The sequence below is a fragment of the Polypterus senegalus genome, chromosome 2, assembly GCF_016835505.1.
Source record: "Polypterus senegalus isolate Bchr_013 chromosome 2, ASM1683550v1, whole genome shotgun sequence".
Lineage (NCBI taxonomy): Eukaryota > Metazoa > Chordata > Cladistia > Polypteriformes > Polypteridae > Polypterus > Polypterus senegalus.
In genome coordinates, this window is record NC_053155.1 from 148,324,266 (window position 1) to 148,345,436 (window position 21,171).

The window sequence follows — 21,171 nt, forward strand, 5'->3', positions numbered from 1 at the left end:
TGACTGACTGACTGACTCATCACTAATTCTCCAACTTCCCGTGTAGGTGGAAGGCTGAAATTTGGCAGGCTCATTCCTTACAGCTTACTTACAAAAGTTAGGCAGGTTTCATTTCAAAATTCTACACGTAACGGTCATAACTGGAACCTACTTACGTCCATAAATACGGCCATAGCCTGCAGCTTGGTTCGGCGTGTAAGGCGGAGTTGCGTCCCGTATCCTGAAACCTGATCAAAAAACGCATTACACAATTGAGAAGGCAGCAAAAGAATATGAAGTGAGTGACGCATACAAGCATATTCATAAGTGCAGCTACTGCGGAAACAAAACACGGTGTAAACCTAAAGTTTAAATTAAGTTCATAGACAGGCTGCCGCTGGCATTTGTCATGCCAATGACAAATACGATATTCGTGAGATACAAGGTTAATGAGAAGACGCAGGGTATAAAGAAGACTTTTGATCACTTTGTAACAGAGTTAAAATTGCTGTAATGGAGTTTAAATTGCTGGTGAAGGACTGTGCTTATGCAAACGAAAAGGAAAGCATGGTGTAAAGCATAACTTTAAATTAGGTTCATAGACACGCTGCTGCTGGCGTTTGTCATCCCTGAGATGAATACGATATTCGCGAGATACAAGTTTAATGAGAGGACGCAGGGTATAAACGAGACTTTTCATCACTTTGTAGCGGAGTTAAAATTTGCTGGTAAAGGACTGTGCTTATGCAAACAAAGATGAGATGGTCAGGGATAGAATAGTGTTTGGCACAAACTCAGCAAAAGTGTGAGAGAAACTTTTAAGTGCCGGGTCTGAGCTAACATTAAATAAAGCCGTGGACATTCGCAGGCAAATCCACAACTTAATACCGGGAATGGCTGTTAAACATCTTAGATTCACGAGTACCGATTTGAGGTAGTGAACACTTCGATGAATGAAACCTGTTATCTTTACAACGGTTGACAAACACGGAATATAAATTGAACACAACACATCCTCCAAATATGAACCTGATTGAAAGATATAATGATAATCAAATCCTTGATGACAGCAACACTCATAACAGTGACAAAACAATTACATTGACAATCATGTTACATTATTTTTAAAATGTTTCCTTTTCTTTTTCATAACTTCTTTAACACACTACTTCTCCGCTGCAAAGCACGGGTATTTTGCTAGTCATTCATATAATACAGTTGAAAAAGGAAATGGGAATGAAATAGTCCACATATTTAGGAAGGGTATACAGCAGTGTTTCTCAACCTTTAAGTATTTGCGACCCGAGTTTTCATAACAGTTTTAATCGCGGCCCCACAACATTTTTTGAAATGTAGATGCATATTTTATTATACCTGCTTAACTTTTATCGACATTTATCTAACTTTATATTTATTGTTCTAGTATCAGAATGTAATTTTAGTTAATTTGTTTTTGTTTCAACAGATGTTTTTTTTTTTCATATTTTTGATTCTTGTTTTCTTTTTTTCACATCTTCGCACCCCCCTTTTTGTTTCTTCTCGCCCCCTAGGGGGGCCTGCCCCACAGGTTGAGAATCACTGGTATACAGTATTCTCAGTTTGACTGTATTTCACTGTCTCTTTCAACATGAAAATTATTTAACTTGACAAATGATTTACAGAAAACTTTTACTATGCCTACAAACACAATTTTGAAATAAATATTTTAATGAATATAAACATAATTCAAGAGTTTAATGAGTGACAATATATTACTGTTTTCAAGCTAGGAAGAAATATTTAGGCTGGAGGGTTGTAAACAAATGCAGAATGAATTATTTTGCAAAACTTGCCATACAAAGTATAATTTTTTTCACATTTTATTTTAATATGTCTCCTTGAGTCCAAAACAAATTCAAACTTTTTTTTTCTTTTCCTAACAGGCCTTTATGTCTATGTTCCAAATACTAACACAGGAAGGATGGGTGGATGTAATGGATCAAACTCTTGTTGCAGTTGGCCATATGTGGGCTCCAGTAGTAGCCATTTACTTCATATTATATCATCTATTTGCAACCCTGGTAAGTTTTTAAAAGGAAATTGTGAAAAAAACTATGTACGTTAGATTTAGCATTCATGTACACAATGGGCCCTTTTACATTACATATTTCATTAATTGTTATATTGTTCTATTAGGTCAAAGTATTGAATATCCTAATTTACTTCTTTAGGCTTCTTAACAAAATAAGGCTTGTACCACAAATTGCACTCAGGAAATGTCTAAATTGTGGTAAACACTGTGCAAATTATAATGAGTTCACATTTTCATCATGTTTAGATGTTTTCCACTATGACTTTTGCAATCCAATCACATATGTAATTTAATTTAAAGCAAGAACTGAAAACCCTTGGGCATGGAATGTTAATTAGAAATTAGGTTCTGCTTATCGGTGTATGGTATACAAATAAACACAAGGGAAATGTATACTACTGAGTATTTTGTGGCAAAGGGGAAAAACAGCATTTACTTGAAAAAAACTAATATTTTATGAAGAATGCTTAAGAACAGTTAATCACTGTAAAATTATCTCAATGGCTCTGAATGGCCCACAATGATGAAATGAAAGCATGTTTTCAGAAAGATTTACAAATGTATTAAAAATCAAAACTGGAAATTTCTGCCCTGTGAATATTTATTTACTGTATATCTGCTTTCTCATACCACACCCACATATTAATATCTTATCATATTACTCATCATACATCCAATAATAATAATAATCAACTTGTACTTGTGTAAACAACTGCCGTAATATGCATATACAGAATATCTGGATTTATGAGTGACTTAGTTATGTATGTTCACTAAATATGTCTCTCTATTGTAAAAAAAAATCTTTGAAGGAGACAAGGCGTGATTGTCTCAGAGACACTTTCACGTCCCACGAAACGAGTCCTCATGCCAACCAATGTAACAACGCCCTTATGAAAGAGATTTGGAAAATTCCTGTGTGGTTATGTCAGACACATTTCTTGCAGAGAGAAATAAATGATATTCACTCACAGGCAAGTTATATGTTGCGTTGTCACAATGTAATTCCAAACACGGAATTAAAATTCAATGCGATATTGATGAAAAGGTAAAGGTGAAAAGAAATCGAATATATGGACATTACTATTACTGTTTTTGTCACATAATCTGTGATAATTGCAAATTTCATAAATAGTACAAATAAGGAATCATCATTCAGGTCACAGTTTTGAGGTCGCATTTGTATTCAACACCTTCATAACATCTATTGTATCTACCTCAGTTTCAAAGGGGAGAGTTGGATCATTGGTGTGATGTAATGTTAGAAATTAAATAAATAAGCATTTCAAAGTATCCACCATCCACCATACATTTTGGAAACTCGGGTAAAGAGAGGAGTTGAGTTGTCAATTAGTCACCACATGGTAGTGAGATTCAAAGCAAGCAGCATAGGCTGGGTAGGCCGGGGAAACCTAGATGAGCAGTTAGGGTGTCCTGGGAATGTCTGACCGAGGCTTACATTCGTGATGACTTCTCCCATGTGCAAAGTGAGGTTGAGGTCATTGAGTTTGAGTGGACCCTGCTCAATTGTGGAAGTGGCTGTTAAAAGCTGCAGTCTTTGGGCAATCAGGGCATCTGATGGCAGTAACAATAGGTCTTGATGGTGGACACCAGAGTTCAGGGAAGCTTTTAGACTGAGAAAGGTGGTCTTCAGGGAAATTCTATCTGTGGGATCTCCTAACTTGGTTGAGAGGTACTGACAGACTAAGAGAACTGCTGGAAAAGTAGTTGCAGAAGTAAAAGCTCCTAACATAGGTGGAATTTGGAGAGGCCATGAAGAAAGACTGTTGGATTGCCTTCAGGCTATTCTGGCAAACTGTTTGACATCTCAGAAGGGAAAAGTGTGACCTTGTCCAGACAGTGTTAAGTAAAATGGAGAGCTGCTGATCTCATGGAAGATTGTTCTGTGGTTCAAGGAACATTTTGAGGAAATCCTCAACCCAGTGGACATGCACTCCTATCCAAAGGCAGCACTTGACATGTCCGATGGGGAGGATCACATTACTGTTGCTGAAGATAATATGATGGTTTGGGGACACCATGATGGATGATGTATGACCAGAGAAGTTGTAAGCAGTGGAAATTTTTAGGATAGCATGGTTAATACATCTATTCAATGTAGCAAGGAAGGTGGGCAAAGTACCCTTATTTAAGAAAGGTGACCAAAGGGTGTATTTCAACTTAAGTGGTATCACACTCCTTAGTCTTCCAGGTGTAACAGCATGGCTGCTTGGTGGCACAGTTGCTCACCTTTTCCCAACAGACAGATGTAGGACACAAGATAAAAGCACCAAGAAGTTGTTTAATTTTCTTCTTCTACAGTGCCCCAAAGCACCTCCACCACAATAAATAGGCAAAAACTACAATAACAGTAGTAAAGCACACAAATCTCTCCTCTACTCCTCCCAGCAAGCTCTGTCCTACTCCCTCCCAACTCCGGCTCTCTTGCTGGGTCTTCACTAGTCCTTTATATAGTCCTTGACCCGGAAGGAAGTGCTTCTGTCCTTCCGACCACGTAACTAGCTGGCACTTCCCGTTCTAATAAAGAACAGTGATTTTCTCGTGACTACCTCATACTTCCAGGCTATAAGGAAAGAATACATTCCCAGGTCATTTGACAGCTCCTCCTGGTGGCACCTATGGCACCCAGCAGGGTTGTGTGTCCATAGTGCCCTACGAGAATCCGGGGTACCACTGCACTCCAGGGGAGCTGCCATCTTTCGATATCAGGGGTGCCCTGGCCGAATTGAGCTGCCAGCTGTCCGTCACACAGGTAAGGCCTATGTGAGGATGCTGGAGGGGAGACATTATCCAATGGTTGAGTCTAATTAAAGAAAGAACAAGGTGGATTCCATCCTAACTGTGGAACAGTAGACCACCTCTTCTCTCTGGCACAGTTGCTGGAGGGTGTGTGGGAGTATGATAGTCCAGACTACATGTGCTTTTGGAAAAAAGCATAAACATTTGTCCCTTGACATGTGTTGTACGAGGTGCTGAAGGAATATGGAGTAACAGGACTGCTTTTTCATGCTATTTGTTCACTATGTGAACATAGTAAAAGCTGTGTCCAAATGCTTGGTATGAAGTCAAATTCATTCACTGTGGTTGTGAGACAACATCAAGGTCATGTCTTGTCACCTCTCCTGTTTGTGGTTTTCATGGACAGGATATCAAGACTCAGCCTAGTATGTAAAGGTGTCCAGGTGGGGGGAGTAAGGATAATTTCATTATTTTATGCAGAAGATGTTGTCCTCTTTGCCTTAACTGAATGTGACCTTTGGCATTCATTCAATTTGCTAAGTGTGAAGTGACAAGGATGACTATGAGTGCCACTAAGTTTGAGATCATAGTTATGTTTCAGAAAAGAGTGGATTGCTCTTTCTAGGTGAGGTAGGAAAAATTGCCCTAGTTGAGGAGTTCAAGTATCTTGGGCCCTGCGTTGGGCTGGCGCCCTGCCCGGGATTTGTTTCCTACCTTGCGCCCTGTGTTGGCTGGGATTGGCTCCAGCAGACCCCCCTGACCCTGTAGTTAGGATATAGCGGGTTGGATGATGGATGGATAAAGTATCTTGGGTTCTTGTTCACAACTGATGAAACAGGGAATATAAGCTCAGTAGGTGGATTGGAGTAACAGCAGCTGTTCTATGGGTGCTGTACTGGTCTGTGTTGGTGAATCAGGAACTGAAACTAAAGACAGAATTCTTGGTTTACCAGTTGATCTTAATCATTGTCATCACCTATGGTCATAAACCATGTAGAGTGACCAGAAGTATGAGTTTTCAGCACAAGCAGTAAAAATGAGAATTCTTTGCAGGGCTGCTAGAATGACACTCTGTGATAAGATGAGATGTTCAGAATTCAGAAGAGCCTCAGAGTAAAGTCCGTGCTCCTCCGGAATGAGAGGAGCTAGTTGATGTGGTTTGAACTAGTTGCAAGAATGCTCCCAGGGTGGCTACCTCAGAAGCTGCTACAAGCATGTCCCACTGGGTCGAGAATATTCAGTCAAGAATATCAAAACTATCACTAATTTGGGCAGACTCAGTAGTCTGTGGATTGTTACATGATATACAGAAAGCTTCTTTGCAAGAAACATTCTAATCTCTGTTTCTTTCATGGAAATATCTGCTCTTTGTTCACATAAACTGGGTTTTCTCATAACATGGGAATTTTGTGGTAACACCCATTTCTACATAGGAATGTTGGGGGGAAACCCATGCAGATATAAGGAGAGCATGCAAACTCCACATGCACAAAAACCAGGCCACACGATGCCAGTATTGCTTAGTCATATCTGTCACAGTGATGTAGTAGGCATTCCTCAGATTTTTGAAAAAGTTCATCTGTCTTGGGCTTAAGTTAGATGTCAAATTTTGAATCCTGATTTTGTATGCAAAAATGGTTGCAGAAGCATCAAATGCCATCAGTTGTATGTCTGAAACCAATGTGTAATTTGGTTAGACTACAGACTGTTGGTCACTTCAGTATTTAAATGTAACTTTTTCTTACTTATCTCTTTACTTTATCAACAACTTTAGTGTGGTAGAATTCTCTACTCATTACTACTGGGTATAAGCCAATATTATGTAAAATAAGTTGTGTTAAGTCTTGGTTTGTCAATCGAAATACAAGAATATTTATTGTATATTTTTAGAATGGCATTTAGTGCCAATTACAGCATTCCCAGTAACTATCATTAGGTCATTTAAGCAAATAATGCATATATTCCTTAACTCAAATATTAACAACATAGGTAAAAACATATGCAAGCTTTCGAGGCAACTCAGGCCCCTTCTTCAAGCAAGATGTAATCAAAGCTTGCATATTGTAATCTTTTTAGTTAGCCAATAAAAGGTGTCATTTTGCTTGGCTTTTCTCTACATTCATAATGGCTAACACGGTACAACACCCTAGTACTCCTCTTGAGGGCAATTGTCTTCTATTCTCCGTCTGCATGTCCGCGATATTTTTGGATATGCTTATATGGTGAACTGCTACAGCGAAACAATGAAATCACAAGCGCACAAACGTGTAGATCCTCACGCTACTGGAGAACAAGGAAAACTGAGTGAGCTGACGGGCTGGCAGCGTCAGCTTGAGTGAATCCCCGAGTCGAGGCGGATCGGGAAATGCGTCACGCATAACCATAGCCTGACTCGTGGCTCATTACACGAGCCAATGCTCGCATTTAGATCCGAATTTTTCGCTCATACTTTCCTTGTATCTTGAATTTCTTGTATACAGAGCTGTTCGTATCTCGAGGTTCCACTGTATTTATGTATTTCACTTAAGTAAATGCAAATTAAATTTTAATAAGTAAGACTGCATTATTTTAGTATAGTATATAATTTGTCCAAATTTCTCTATGAGCAAGAAGGAACTGGCCTGGTTTATTTTAATATGGTGTTTACAAAGTTGTACTTTCAAAATAACTGTGCACAGTATAAAATTCTGATTAACACTTTTCAGAATGTATATATGTTTGTGTATATAACTTTTCAGATTGTATATATTAAAGTCTTATACTAAAATACTAGTTAAATTGTTAATGTATCTTTTCCAACAGATCTTGCTGAGCTTATTTGTTGCTGTAATTCTAGACAATCTTGAGCTTGATGAAGACTTAAAAAAGCTTAAACAGGTAAGAAAGAAATCTTGTTTCATTTTCTACAAAATTATCATAGTTTAGTTTTGTTTCAGATCTGTGCTTTTCACACGCTGCATATTGAGTACTGTGTATATATATTGTGAGACATTCCCGGACACCACCAGTCAGAAACCACTTTATCAAAGCACACGTTTATTAAGCACTAGTACACAGTCCCGTACACAGCACACAGTGCTCCCAGCACTAATCACTCCTCTTCCGGGCTTCTTTTCAATGTCCATGGCCGCCTTACTTCTCCTTATGGGAGCTTCGTCCTGCTCCCACTCCCGATTCCAGCTCCCTGATTTCAGGTAGGCGGCCCTTTATTTCTACCCAGATGTGCTCCAGGAGCCTGGTGACATTCTTCCGGCAGCACTTCCTGGTGTGGCAGAAGTGCTGCCCGTTGCACCGGAAGCACTCTTAGTATCCCTGGAAGGATCTTCCTCCATCTTCCCGGGTATGGCAGAAGTAAATGTTTCCCGTGTTCCATAATGCTTGAGGCACCGTCTGGCGGTGGCCACGGGTCCCAATGGGTTGGAACCTCCTTGCTTCTCACCCATTGTCCTCTCCTAAACCAGGGCAGTTGCCCCCTCGTGGCCCGGAGGACATAAATGCCACCTTCCGGCCCTTCCAGGCACCCTGGCTGGGTAAGAACCCCAGCCTTCTGTGACACTGCCCCACCGCCAACGAAGACCCGTTGGGTGTAGCGGCCAGTCCCATAAGGGTAGGTTTCCAACGAAGTGGGGTCAAAATGCTGTCATCCAAGGCCCAGTCCTATAAGAAATAAAATTGACACGGGGCAGAGCCATTGCCCTGATGCCACTGTCTGGCATCTTTCATTCCGTACAAGGGCCAACACTCCCCCCTTCTGCTGGCACCCTGGTTGCCGAAACCTCAGCACCAGCTCCATGTCCTTCGTGCCCCTGTCTTTGGGTAGACTACTGAGACTGCTCGTATTCTCGTCATCCCCGCTGACTTCGGGGCTTCCCTCTGCCACTGCAAAGGGCAGCCTGTCACAATACATGAGCTCACAGGCTCACGGCTCACTTTGTGGGAAGAGTTGGTTTTTCTCCTCCGATTCTTCCTTTTCATCTGGGGCATTCTGATGGCTTGGGTCTCCCTATGGGAAAGGAAGAAACCCCTCGCCATCTGCACCCCTGTGGAGCGGCATGAGAATGATGCTGGTTCTGGCAGTAGGGCACAAAGACCAACGGCACTCATCAGCCGGTGTCTTGGCTCCACCCCTTCCACGCAATCAGCTCTTCGCGTTGCCACCACTATCAGAGACGCAGCTACTCATTAACCAGAACCACACGATACCGTGACACATTCACTCACTTCTCCATTTCTCTTTACAGTACCGGTTCCACTCACCTGTACCACCACGATCCACCAGCCAAAGATTCCAGCGTCTCACCTCTCTGCCCCCTGAAGTAACGTCTGACATGGCACGATCGCCTTCTCCTTCAGCTTGTCTATGCAGACTCGAAGGTCATGTTCCACCAGCAGCAACATCTTTGCAAACCGAAGTGTAATCTCCGGGTCGCCTCGAGCTGCAGGCACAAACATAGCATTAGCCAGTGGAGGACTTACCTTTAAATCGGTCCTACTCACCAGCTTTGCATTCTGGAGCTTTTTTCCGGGTTTCGCCGGCCCTCCCCTTGCTCAGGATGGACGTTCACAGGTCCCTCCACCAACCAACATCAACAGGAGCACGGCACACACCGTCCAAGACTTCCAGTCTGCCGCCATCTTCACCTTTCTTCCGAGGGGTCTGTGAGACTTGCTGTAGCCCCGCTGCCTCAGCTTCTCAAGACGTGGTGGATCCTCCCTTTTCTCTAGTGACACCGTCCTGGCTTAGCTGTCAGGATCGGCACACCCCAGCCAGCGATGTGAATACAGGTAGTCCCCTCCTGCAAAAGTGATACAGAGCCCTGCATGACTAATCCCCGCAGGCCACCTATCACAGGGTTTGCGACTTACCACTTGGATCCCGTCTCTCATAGCTCCTAGCCTCCTACCGGCCGCGTCAGTGGGTGTGCCTACCACGGTTTTCACAGTGAATGAACGCTGGAGAATCCGTCTGTCTCCTGCCTTGGCTGGCATTCCTCACCCCCATTGGGTGGGAGATGGCACTTTGGGGAATCGCTGATTGCCTTTGGGCAATTTGCGGATCGTCCGCGGTGCGTGCGGACCGCTTCCATGTGCCGCATGTGTGTGGTTGACTGAGGTGCCAGGCAGCTCACAAAATATTTTTTTCTAGGAGTTCCCGCCTTGGAACAGGCGGAAGGACCCACGTTGGGCACCATTGTGAGACATTCCTGGACACAACCAGTCGGAAACCACATCTTTATGAAAGCACACGTTTATTATAAGCATCAGTACACAGTCCCGTACACAGCACACAGTGCTCCCAGCACCAATCACTCCTCTTCCGTGCTTCTTTTCAATGTCCGTAGCCGCCTTTCCTCTCCGTATGGGAGCTTCGTCCTGCTCCCACTCCCGATTCCAGCTCCCTGATTGTAGGAAGGCGGCCCCTTTTATTTCTAGCCGAATGTGCTCCAGGTGTCTGGTGACAGTCTTCCGGCAGCACTTCCTGGTGTGACAGAAGTGCTGGATGGATCTTCCTCCATCTTCCCGGGTGTTGCGGAAGTAAATATTTCCCGGGTTCCATGAGGTTTAAGGCGCCCCCTGGCGGTGGCCACGGGTCCCAATGGGTTGGAACATCCTTGCTCCTCTCCCGTTGTCCTCTCCTAATCCAAGGCAGTTGCCCCTTCGTGGCCCAGAGGACATAAATGCCACCTTCCAGTCCTTCCAGGTGTCCCAGCTGGGTAAGAACCCCAGCCTTCTGTGACTATATATATATATATATATATATATATATATAGTGATAATTGGGCTTTATTGCGCCCGACCCGGCACAGACTGACCCAGAGGCACATGTCAACACACAAAGACTTTTTATTTTTCTTCACCTGTGGGGCACGTCTTCCCCATGAACCCCACAGGCAATACACAGTCCCAAAAGCACTTAACTCCACACAAACAAGTCTCCACCTTGCACCACCACTCCTCCCAGGCAACATCGTCCTCTTCCTCCCGATTCTAGCCCCTCTTGAAGGGAGGCAGGCCCTTTTTATAGTCCTCCCGGAAGTGCTCCAGGTGCTGAATCAGCCAGTGCAGGGCAGGGCTGTAGAGGTGTCCAAGTTGGCTCCGGGATCCATGCAGCCCCCCCGCCCGGTCAACACCCCAGATCCCCACAGGGTTGGGGAGCACTCCAACTCCCATGAAACCCTCTGGGAAACTGAGGCACCATCATGAGCCAGGGAGGTGGCCACCAAGCATCCTGGGGGAGGTACTGAGAAGCCCCTGGCTGCTCCCCCGGAACATACATAGAAGGGGCGTTCTGGCCGGACATGGGATCCGGCCACCCGCCACAGTATATATATTGTGAACCCGGCCCGGACACAGACAGGCGGACATGTTGTTCATCAAACCACCACACATTTATTTACACAAATATATACAAGTATGGTCACTCAGACCCAGTCCAAAATAGTGCACAAACCCCAAACACAGTCCTGGCCACAAATGCCTTCTTCTCGGGCCGCCTCCACTCTCCTCTCTTGCCTCGTCCTTCTTCCACCCGACTCTAGCCTCAAATGAAGGGATACAGCCCCTTTTATACAGGACCCGGATGAGCCCCAGGTGTTCCCGGCATTCCTCCTCTAGCCACGCCCCAGCATGGCGGAAGTGCCGGCTGTCCTCCTGGCAGCTCTCCGGGCGCCGTCCTAATTCTTCACCCCAGCACTTCCTGGTGTGGCGGCCCCTGGCATCCCTGACAATATATATATATGTATATATATATTTATATATGTGAAAGAATATCTAAAATATACCCATTTTAATACTATATTTTTCCTTCCAGTACTTTTTAAAAGAATACTAGCACTTTCCCTCATTGTGGTCAATTCCCTTTATGGCCACTGTCTGTGAGCAGTTTATACTCTCTAAATCCCTCCCACAAATTCCATTATTTGCATGTTTACTTAGTAATAATTAGTTTATAGCAAACTGAACTTAATCATCATAACCAAATTTTGCCAGTATTCCTTGGCATGTTTAATGCAATTTCTTGTCTAAACATATATATATATATTTTTTGGAGTATTTGAAATTTTCTTGTACTTTGCTTGCTTGTACCAGCTCTTGGACCATGCAGTGTGTTACAGGCATATGTTTACTTATGTGTATACATGTGCAGTCTAAACTTTTCAGTTCCACATTGAGGCTTGAAGGCTAGAATCATTTTAAGTGTCCTATTGGTTGATTGCCTGTAACACAATTTAAAAGGTGTGGGAACTTGTACATATCACTATTTTGGAGTAGTCATCATCATTATCAAGAATCAAATTGATACTTATGACATAAAAATCATCTCTCAATTTCTTTAGTAAGTACTGTACATTATCACACCCATTTAATACATTTCAGAGTCATGAGGTACTGGAAAGTATCCCAGCAGCATAGCGTTAAAGGCAAAACAACCTTGGACCAGACACACACACAGACACACACACACATGAACACCACACACTAGGGTTAATTTAAAGTTATCAATGCTCCTACCATACATATGTTTGGGATATTGGAGAAAAACTACAGTACTTGAAGGGAAATATGGAAAATGAACAGATGCAGGGTTTAAACCGAGGACACTGGATCCATTAGGTATCAGTGCTAACCAATGCGCCAATGTGCCTCCCAATGTAATTTGTAATAAAATGTGTTTAGAATATACTGAGACACTACATTAAAAGCAGAAAGTATATTTCAGTATCCTAACATGACAGTGATGTACATTATTTAAAAATATACTATATCTGAAGATATTTTCAGTAGTTCAGTTTTTCTTTTCTTTTTTTTTCTTGTAAGATATTTAGAAATACATATTTTTTCACATAGGATGGCAGTATTCTAAAGCCCATAATTAGAATTTAACATTCACTTAATTTCCTAAACGATTAACACATTTGTGTTGAAATCTTAGTCCTTCAGGACTGCAGAGGCTACAATCTTTTGGTCCAACCAATTTTTTTAATTTGATGTCAATCTGTGTTAATTGATAGCTTGCTCCAGTTCTCACTGTCTCTTTGCAATCGCAGAAATTATTAATAGTGCTATCTTCGTTTTGTAATTTTAAAAAAACCGCTTATATCAGCAACAACAAGCTCCAACTAAGATTACTAAAATTTTTAACAAACTAAATTATTTCCATATTAAAAAAGGTAATTGTATCTATTAGATACTGTATATATTAATGCATACTAAAGGTAGATACAAGAGAATTTAAAATTAAGAGTTGTTTTGTCCATTTAACTCAAACCCAATAGTCTGTTAAAAGATCTCTAAAATGCCTTTGTTACTAAGTTCCATAGAGAGCATACTGTAGATAAAACACAGCTAAAAGAAAAAATATGTCTGTCATCTGCCAGAAAAACTGCAGCATATCTTACTTGCATACTAGTGCTCAAAATTGGTGTGGATTGCACTTAGTTTTTAAATCTAATCATTCCCATGAATTACTGTATATAGCCACAAAGTAAAGCATATTTAAGCTATTAAAACTTTGTTATGTGAACATATAATCATGACCAAACTAGATGACTCACTGTCATGTTTGATATTTTTCTAAAATGTTTAATGCCTATGCAGTCTGTAGTTTTTTGACATTAATCTTTTTTTAAACTGAAGAATGGGCAGCACCTGACTTTCTGTCTTTATGAGACACTCAGAAATATTATTTGCTGGAAGAACTTAATCCAATTACTTGGGAAAAATTCCATCTAAATGAATTAAGTAGCTTAAGCTTAACTTACTGTAGTTAATGTAACACTAAACATAATAGTTACACAAATTGCAGTGTAAGAAATTGTGTTAACATTATGTAACTTGCATTAGTCAACCAGATTTATTTAATTTTACTAATTTATAGCAACTTTCATTAGCCCAGATTTCTGCATGTTAATTGAACACAACTAAAATGCATACTTAGCCTTACATGATGATTTAAAAATTCAGTTAACACATCCCAAAACATCTTTGCTTTGTTATTTTCCATTGATTGGGTTGTGTTTTTTTTAATGTTTTTTTCCTCAGCTTATTTCCACATTTTAATGAAGTTGGCAAATCAGCTATCCTTTGATAAGCAGCTCTTCAATAACAGCATTTAACCTTATATTGTGTACAGTAATTGTACTATGACATAACGTGTACCAGACTTACCAAATAAAAGAAGGCATACTAGGCCAAAGGTTTCTCTATAAACACACACATCCTTTGGCTCTTAAAAAGTATTTACTGGCGTCGGAAACAGAAGTGGGGTCATCGGAACGGGAAGTGACACCATCAAAGGTACCAGAACCGGAAGTGACGTCATCAAAGGCGTCAGAACCTGGTAGAATTTCCTGGGAATGGTCTGCAAGGAACTGAGAAAGACAGTCAGCACACCCTGCCGTCCCCTGGTCTCTTATGGTATTATCACTACTCAAGCCCTTTAGCTGTCTCCTATTTGCACGTGTGTGACAGCTTATAGAAGTGGGTAACTGTAAGGTAGCTGGTCCTTTCAGAGTCATTTGTGCTGGTGTTTGTGCTGATCAATATTAATTGTCTGTATACAGTGTGAAAGTAGACGCTGTATAGCGCCCGACCCAGCACAGACTTGCACAGAGGCACGTATACAAATAACACAAAAGTTTAATTTTTCTTCTTCAGCTGGAGGGCATGTCTTCCTTGTGAACCGTCTAGCCACAACAAACAACAACAACAACAACAACATTTATTTATATAGCACATTTTCATACAAACAGTAGCTCAAAGTGCTTTACATAATAAACAAACAAAGTCCTAAAAGCACAACTTACAGACCACACTCTTCCTCTGGCACCACCACTCCTTCCAGGCAACCTCGTCCTCTTCCTCCCAATTCTGGCCCTGAGTGGTGGTTGCTGGTTACTTTTATGGCCCACCTGGAAGTGCTCCAGGGACTTGATCACGTTTCCAACTGCACTCCCGGGTGGGTGTGAAGATTAGACCAGCTGGGCTCAGGGACCCATGCCGCGTCCCCTGGCAGCCACCCCAGATCCCCACAGGGTTGTGGAGAACTCCATCTCCCATGCAACCTTGCGGGAAATTGAGGAACCATCGTCAACCAGGGAGGTTGCCACCAAGCGTCCCAGGGGAGATACTGAGGAGCCCATGGCTGCTCACCCAGAACATAAGCAAAATGGGCGTCCCGGCCAGGCATGGGACCCGGCCACCTGCCACAACAGATACAGTTAAGAAAAAAACTTGACAGAAAAAGTGAATTAAAATAAAACAAAGTAAGCATTTAAAGATACAGAAAAAAACAATTATGTCTTAATTTCCTACATGTGTAAATCTGACACTACTCCTCTTTTCTAAATGCAAAATAAAAGAAAAAATGGGCCAGCTAATTAAACAATAAGATGAATTAAAATAAAAAATGACAGATTGATTGAGATAATGGTTAGAATAAAAACCTGCAGCCACAGGTCTAAACTTGAGAATCACTGGTTTAGAGTTTCCACACAAACTGTTCTAACCTTAAAAAATACTTATGCACAGAACTTAGTTACTTTATTATAGATGAGAAATTGACACTTTAAATGTATTAAAAGATCATTAGATTTAGTGTTACATATTTCTCGATTTAAATCTTAAAAGAGTTGTACAGTTATTTTTTAAGGATGCAGTTGATAATTAATTTCCAGGGGATTTAGCCTTTGACAAATATTGAAACAGTTTGACACAGGTACTGAAAGAAGGTTTTCATTAAAATAATGGAGGTGATTTTAAAGTCTGTTTGAACTGACAGACGGTGTAATCCATTTAGATGGTAAAATCTAATTCTGAGATTATATCTGCGTAACTTTTGAAGAAATGCAATTGCTTTTGAGATGTAGAACATTGTTCAGAAAGTATAAATTTGAATCGTACAAAATATGATGAATTATGCCAATTGTCACTATATTCTCATGGCATCCTTGAAATGCCTTTTCAAAAAAGTGATCCAAAAAAGGTTTTTATGGGATGCTTCTTCGGACCTGCTACTTCATGCATGGGCTGCATACTAATTAAAAAAATCAAATATTTATTTTGCTCTAGAACCCTCTATTAACTGTGCTGTAGAGATTATTTCTGTATGTCAAGCAGTCATCCATCCATTATCCAACCCGCTATATCCTAACTACAGGGTCACGGGGGTCTGCTAGAACCAATCCAAGCCAACACAGGACGCAAGGCAGGAAACAAACCCCGAGCAGGGCGCCAGCCCACCGCAGGACACACACACACATACACACACCAAGCACACACTAGGGACAATTTAGGATCACCAATGCACCTAACCTGCATGTCTTTGGACTGTGGGAGGAAACTGGAGCACCCAGAGGAAACCCATGCAGACACGGGGAGAACATGCAAACTCCACGCAGGTAGGACCCGGGAAGCAAACCCAGGTCTCCTCACTACGAGGCAGCAGCGCTACCCAAGCAGTCATGTTTTTATTGTCTTTCACATAGCACTAGATCAATAAATGTTTAAAAAAGCTTATTTTTTAATTCAGTGTAACAGCAAGACAAAATGCAAAACAAGATCATTTTAACTTTCTTATAAATAGTAGAGAAATAATCACAAGGAAGACCCTAAAAGATTTTAAATGGACTGATATTGATAAATACCACAGATGAGTCTTATGTATTAGGATAGACTATACTGAGTTTTCAAACAGAATATGCAATAAACAGTGTTAAAGTAAATCCAAATGGAAGAGAAAAAAGATCGACTTTCATATGCACTTAGAATGTTAACATTTATGGAATCCATAGTCAGATGGACCCCAGAAAGATTTCTAAAGAAAGATGGAGCCACAAGACTAAGCTGGACTAGTGCTCCCTTGCATTTGGGGTTTATAGTATATTTTTCTTGTTCCAGAACTGAGTCAACAATGATGTCAAACAAAATAAAGTATTGTGCTGTTATTGAGTTTCTTATGCTAGATATAAAGCACCTTCAGGAATGTTTATCAGGAACCTCTCTCATGCCACAGACAAAGAATGTTTTCCTTTGTGGCAGGATATCTGTTGCAGTTGACTTGGTCTGGTCAGTCTTCAGTATATAGTGACTAGCAAAATACCCGCGCTTTGCAGCGGAGAAGTAGTGTGTTAAAGAAGTAAAGAAAAAGAAAAGGAAACATTTTGAAAATAACGTAACATGATTGTCAATGTAATTGTTTTGTCACTGTTATGAGTGTTGCTGTCATATATATATATATATATATATATATATATATATATATATATATATATATATATATATATATATATATATATATATATATATATATATATATATATATATATATATATATATATATACGCAAAATACCCACGCGGAGAAGTCGTGTGTTAAAGAAGTTATGAAAAAGAAAAGGAAACATTTTAAATCTAATGTAACATGATTGTCAAAGTAATTGTTTTGTGTATTTGGCGGCAGCGTCACGAAGTTGTTTTCGTCTAGCTGCATCAGAAAATGTACCACGACATCTGACACGCCTCCTTTTTAGTGTTTTCTCACAGCTTGGATTGATTGCTGTCATAATCGGTTTGAGTCTACATATATATATATATATATATTTATATATATATATATATATATACATACATATATACATTGTGAACGATAGGGGGCGCTCTCGCTCCCTTAAACCCCTGTCCACAACTCCAGACACCAGGTAAAAGTCCTCAAGTTGACTTTATTTTGTCGCCACAGTGCACAAAGCATACTCTCCTCCACAATACTCATTAAATATCCAATAAATCACAATAATACAATCCTCCAGCTCCCAGACGCGTTGCCACCCTTCCACCCAGCTCAGCTCATTGTCTGTGAGTTCCCATAGTCCTTTTATACTCCCTGACCCGGAGGTGTTTCTGCCTGACAGTCCAGAAGTCCTTATTCCTTCCTGGTCAGGGTAAATAGTCCTTTTCTTCAACCGGAAGTCCGTCGCTCTTCCTGTGACGAACCTCCGGGTCACAGGGCACGAAGAAGCCCTCGGTCCTCCCTGCAGCTCCCTCCTGTGGCCCCCACGGCATCCAGCAGGGCTTTGCATAAAAACTCCATGCTGCAAGGAGGGCTCCACCTGGCGGCTTGGGGATATTGGCCGGAATAAATGGCCGGCCATCCTTCACAACATATATATACACATACATATCTTCATATATATATATATATACATATCTATATACATATTTACATATACACATATAAATATATATACACATATATATAATATATATATATAAACTACATTTTATAGCCGGTATAACATAACAGGTAAGTAGTACTAACAGCAGCTAAAATGTATATGGATCATCTCTCGGTAGTAGATCCCTTTTGAAAGGCGCTACACGACGGCTGTGGTATAGAAATTACATTTTCTATGTGAACTGTTTTAGGAAGAGCTACATTAAAGTCTTAATTTGAAGTCTTATCACACTAAATTCGTTATAATTTAATAAAGTGCAATAATAACTTAAAATTTTGTTATTTAAATTTAGGTCAATTTATATATTAAAAACAATCAGATTTCTAATATTTCAGACATAAAAGCATTCTTTGTAAACATACTATAAAACTATTTTGTAGGTTGGCAAAGGAAAAATTAAATTACATCTTTTCACCATTTTGTCCGCAGTCATACTATTATTTAGGATTATTAGTTTCCTTATCAGTAGATGGAAATAATAGGATTTTAATTCCCAGGCAATGTGTCCTTTTGCTGAGACTTAAGATGTCTAATTCTGTATTTTTTTCTTCATTAAGAACACTTGGTAGAATTTTTTTGGTAAGTCTTTCATAGGGAAAATTATCATTTGTGACTGGAGGGGTCAAAAGTTTGGGAAGCCAATTGAGTTTACTAAGGGAGCGAATACTTTCATCTCAGACACTAACAGGACAATTACTGATTATTTAAGTAAAAGCAAAGACATTAATTTTACGCTTCAGAAGAGCCCAGTTGCCGTGCAATTTTTTCATTACCTTTTTCCCCAGACATTGTATTTCTTTATCCTAAGTATAATCAATCAACCAAGCAGCACTGATAAAAATATAGTTTCATTTTTGCTCAGACAACAATGCACAAGCAATGTTTACTTTTTTCTAAGTTAAGTCTCTTCTTCTCTTCTTTGAGATTTTATATTGTAGACTACTGGAAATGTGAGCATAATTTTATGAGATATGTACGCAGAGACTCAGTCTCACTCAACAAGTTGAACAAATCTAATGATGGTGACTGTAAATTATTTTTATTTGACTATGACAAAATTCTTCCTTTCCTCTTCAAATTATTGACAATTAAATGTTTGTGAGAGAATGTATGCGCACACACACACACACACACACACAAATACAGTATGTGTATTGTGAGAGATGGCCGGGATGCCCCATAAATGGAAGGATAGCCGAAGGCAGCTACTTGTCGACATTGCCTTCTTCAAAATGCTAGGTGGCAATTCCCCTGGAGTGTAGCGGTGCCCCGGATTCCCACAGGGCATCCTCTGACTTGGAGTTCCGTTTCTCAGCCCTGTTGGGTGCCATGGGTGCTGCCAGGGAGAGCTGTCGAAGAACCTGGGAATTCATGCTTTCCCTACAGCCCAAAAGTAATAGGTAGTCATGATGACAGAAGCACCAAAGTACTTTTGGGCTGATTAAAGAACTTGAATTCTCCAGCTGACCCAGAATTTCTGGCAAGTCACATGGGAGGAAGAAGAGAAGCACTTCCAGGTCAAGGACTATTTAAAGGAGAAGAATAAGAAAGAGAATTGTGATTATTGTGTTTATTGCCTGTAATATTTCGGCTGTGGTACTTTGGGCGCTGTTAATAAGAAGAAAAGGGATTAAAACACTTCTTATTGCTTTACTATGTGTCCTGAGCATCTCTCTGTTGGGGTTAAAGGGACAACAGCAGCCCTTAGTGTCTTACAATATACACACATATATGTTACATACTTTACTGTCAAATAATGCAAAGAGTACGCGACACGTAATTCACCCTTATTTGGGCTCATCAGGCGTACACACTCCACTGCACCCCTCGTGGGACTCAAACCTCAGACGGCAGCGTCAGAGACGAAGTCCCTTTGCGCTGCGCCACGACGCATGGTTTGTTTATTTATATAGACACACACACACACACACACACACACACACACACACACATATATATATATATATATATATATATATATATATATATTGTGAACGATAGGAGGCGCTCTCGCTCCCTTGAACCCCTGTCCACAACTCCAGACACCAGGTAAAAGTCCAAATGTTGACTTTATTTTTCTTCCACTGTGCACAAAGCACACTCTCTACCACAATACTCATATAATAAATCTCAAATACAATAAACCAATCCTCCAGCTCCCAGACGCGTTGCCACCCTTCCACCCAGCTCAGCTCGCCGTCTGTGAGTTCCCATAGTCCTTTTATATCTCCTGACCCGGAAGTGTTTCTGCCCAACAGTCCACAAGTCCTTATTCCTTCCGGGTCAGGGTAAATAGTCCTTTTCTTTAACCCGAAGTCCGCGCTCTTCCTGTGACGAACCTCTGGGTCACAGGGCACGAAGAAGCCCTCGGTCCTCCCTGCAGCTCCCTCCTGTGGTCCCCACGGCATCCAGCAGGGCTTTGCATAAAAACTCCAATGTCCATGATGCCCTGCTGGTCTTCTGGGGACCTCCACGCTGCAAGGAGGGCTCCACCTGGCGGCTTGGGGGTATTGGCTGGGATAAATGGCCAGCCATCCTTCACAATATATATATACTGTATATATAATGACCTATAGATAGGTAGAGTAGCAGAGCCCCAAACCCCAGACATAACTTTACAGACTCAGTCCTTGGTTTAAATTATATTTTTAAATCAATATTTTTAAAGAATTATGCCCTTCTTTCACTTCTTCCAGATAAGTCATGTCCATCAGGTCCTGTCTGTAACATACCTGGGAGAGGATGAGCGTCTTCAGACATGTCCCAGGTGATGACACTTGAAGCACCATTGTGCCCCTTTTGGCTTCTGCAAATTGGGAACCCATGCTCCACCTTATTCCCAGCTGAGGTTGATTCTTGCAGAGAGAGGCCCTCCACCACATGTGAGCACACAGGCTCACGCACTACACTGTTCGGAGACCTGGTTTTTCCAATCTGGGTCTCTTTATTGCAAGAAGATATATATATATATATATATATATATATATATATAGTATACATATATACCATATATATATAGTATATGGACCAATTTATATATTTGCAAGCCAATCTTTTTTCCTGAATGGCACTTCATATACATGTGTGAGTGTATGGTTAGGAGCATGCACTGATACAGCGCATTGCCGCA

The 21,171-nt window shown here is 40.9% G+C and overlaps 1 protein-coding gene across 1 annotated transcript in view; it reads left to right on the top strand.

Annotated features, from left to right (window-relative positions):
- The window catches only part of nalcn (sodium leak channel, non-selective), an 828,408-nt gene that overhangs the window by 498,293 nt on the left and 308,944 nt on the right, over nucleotides 1-21,171 (top strand). Inside the window, exons 15-16 of the mRNA XM_039744792.1 lie at nucleotides 1,902-2,039; nucleotides 7,613-7,687. Coding sequence (XP_039600726.1) covers nucleotides 1,902-2,039; nucleotides 7,613-7,687 — 213 coding nt within the window. The remainder of the gene's footprint in view (nucleotides 1-1,901; nucleotides 2,040-7,612; nucleotides 7,688-21,171) is intronic.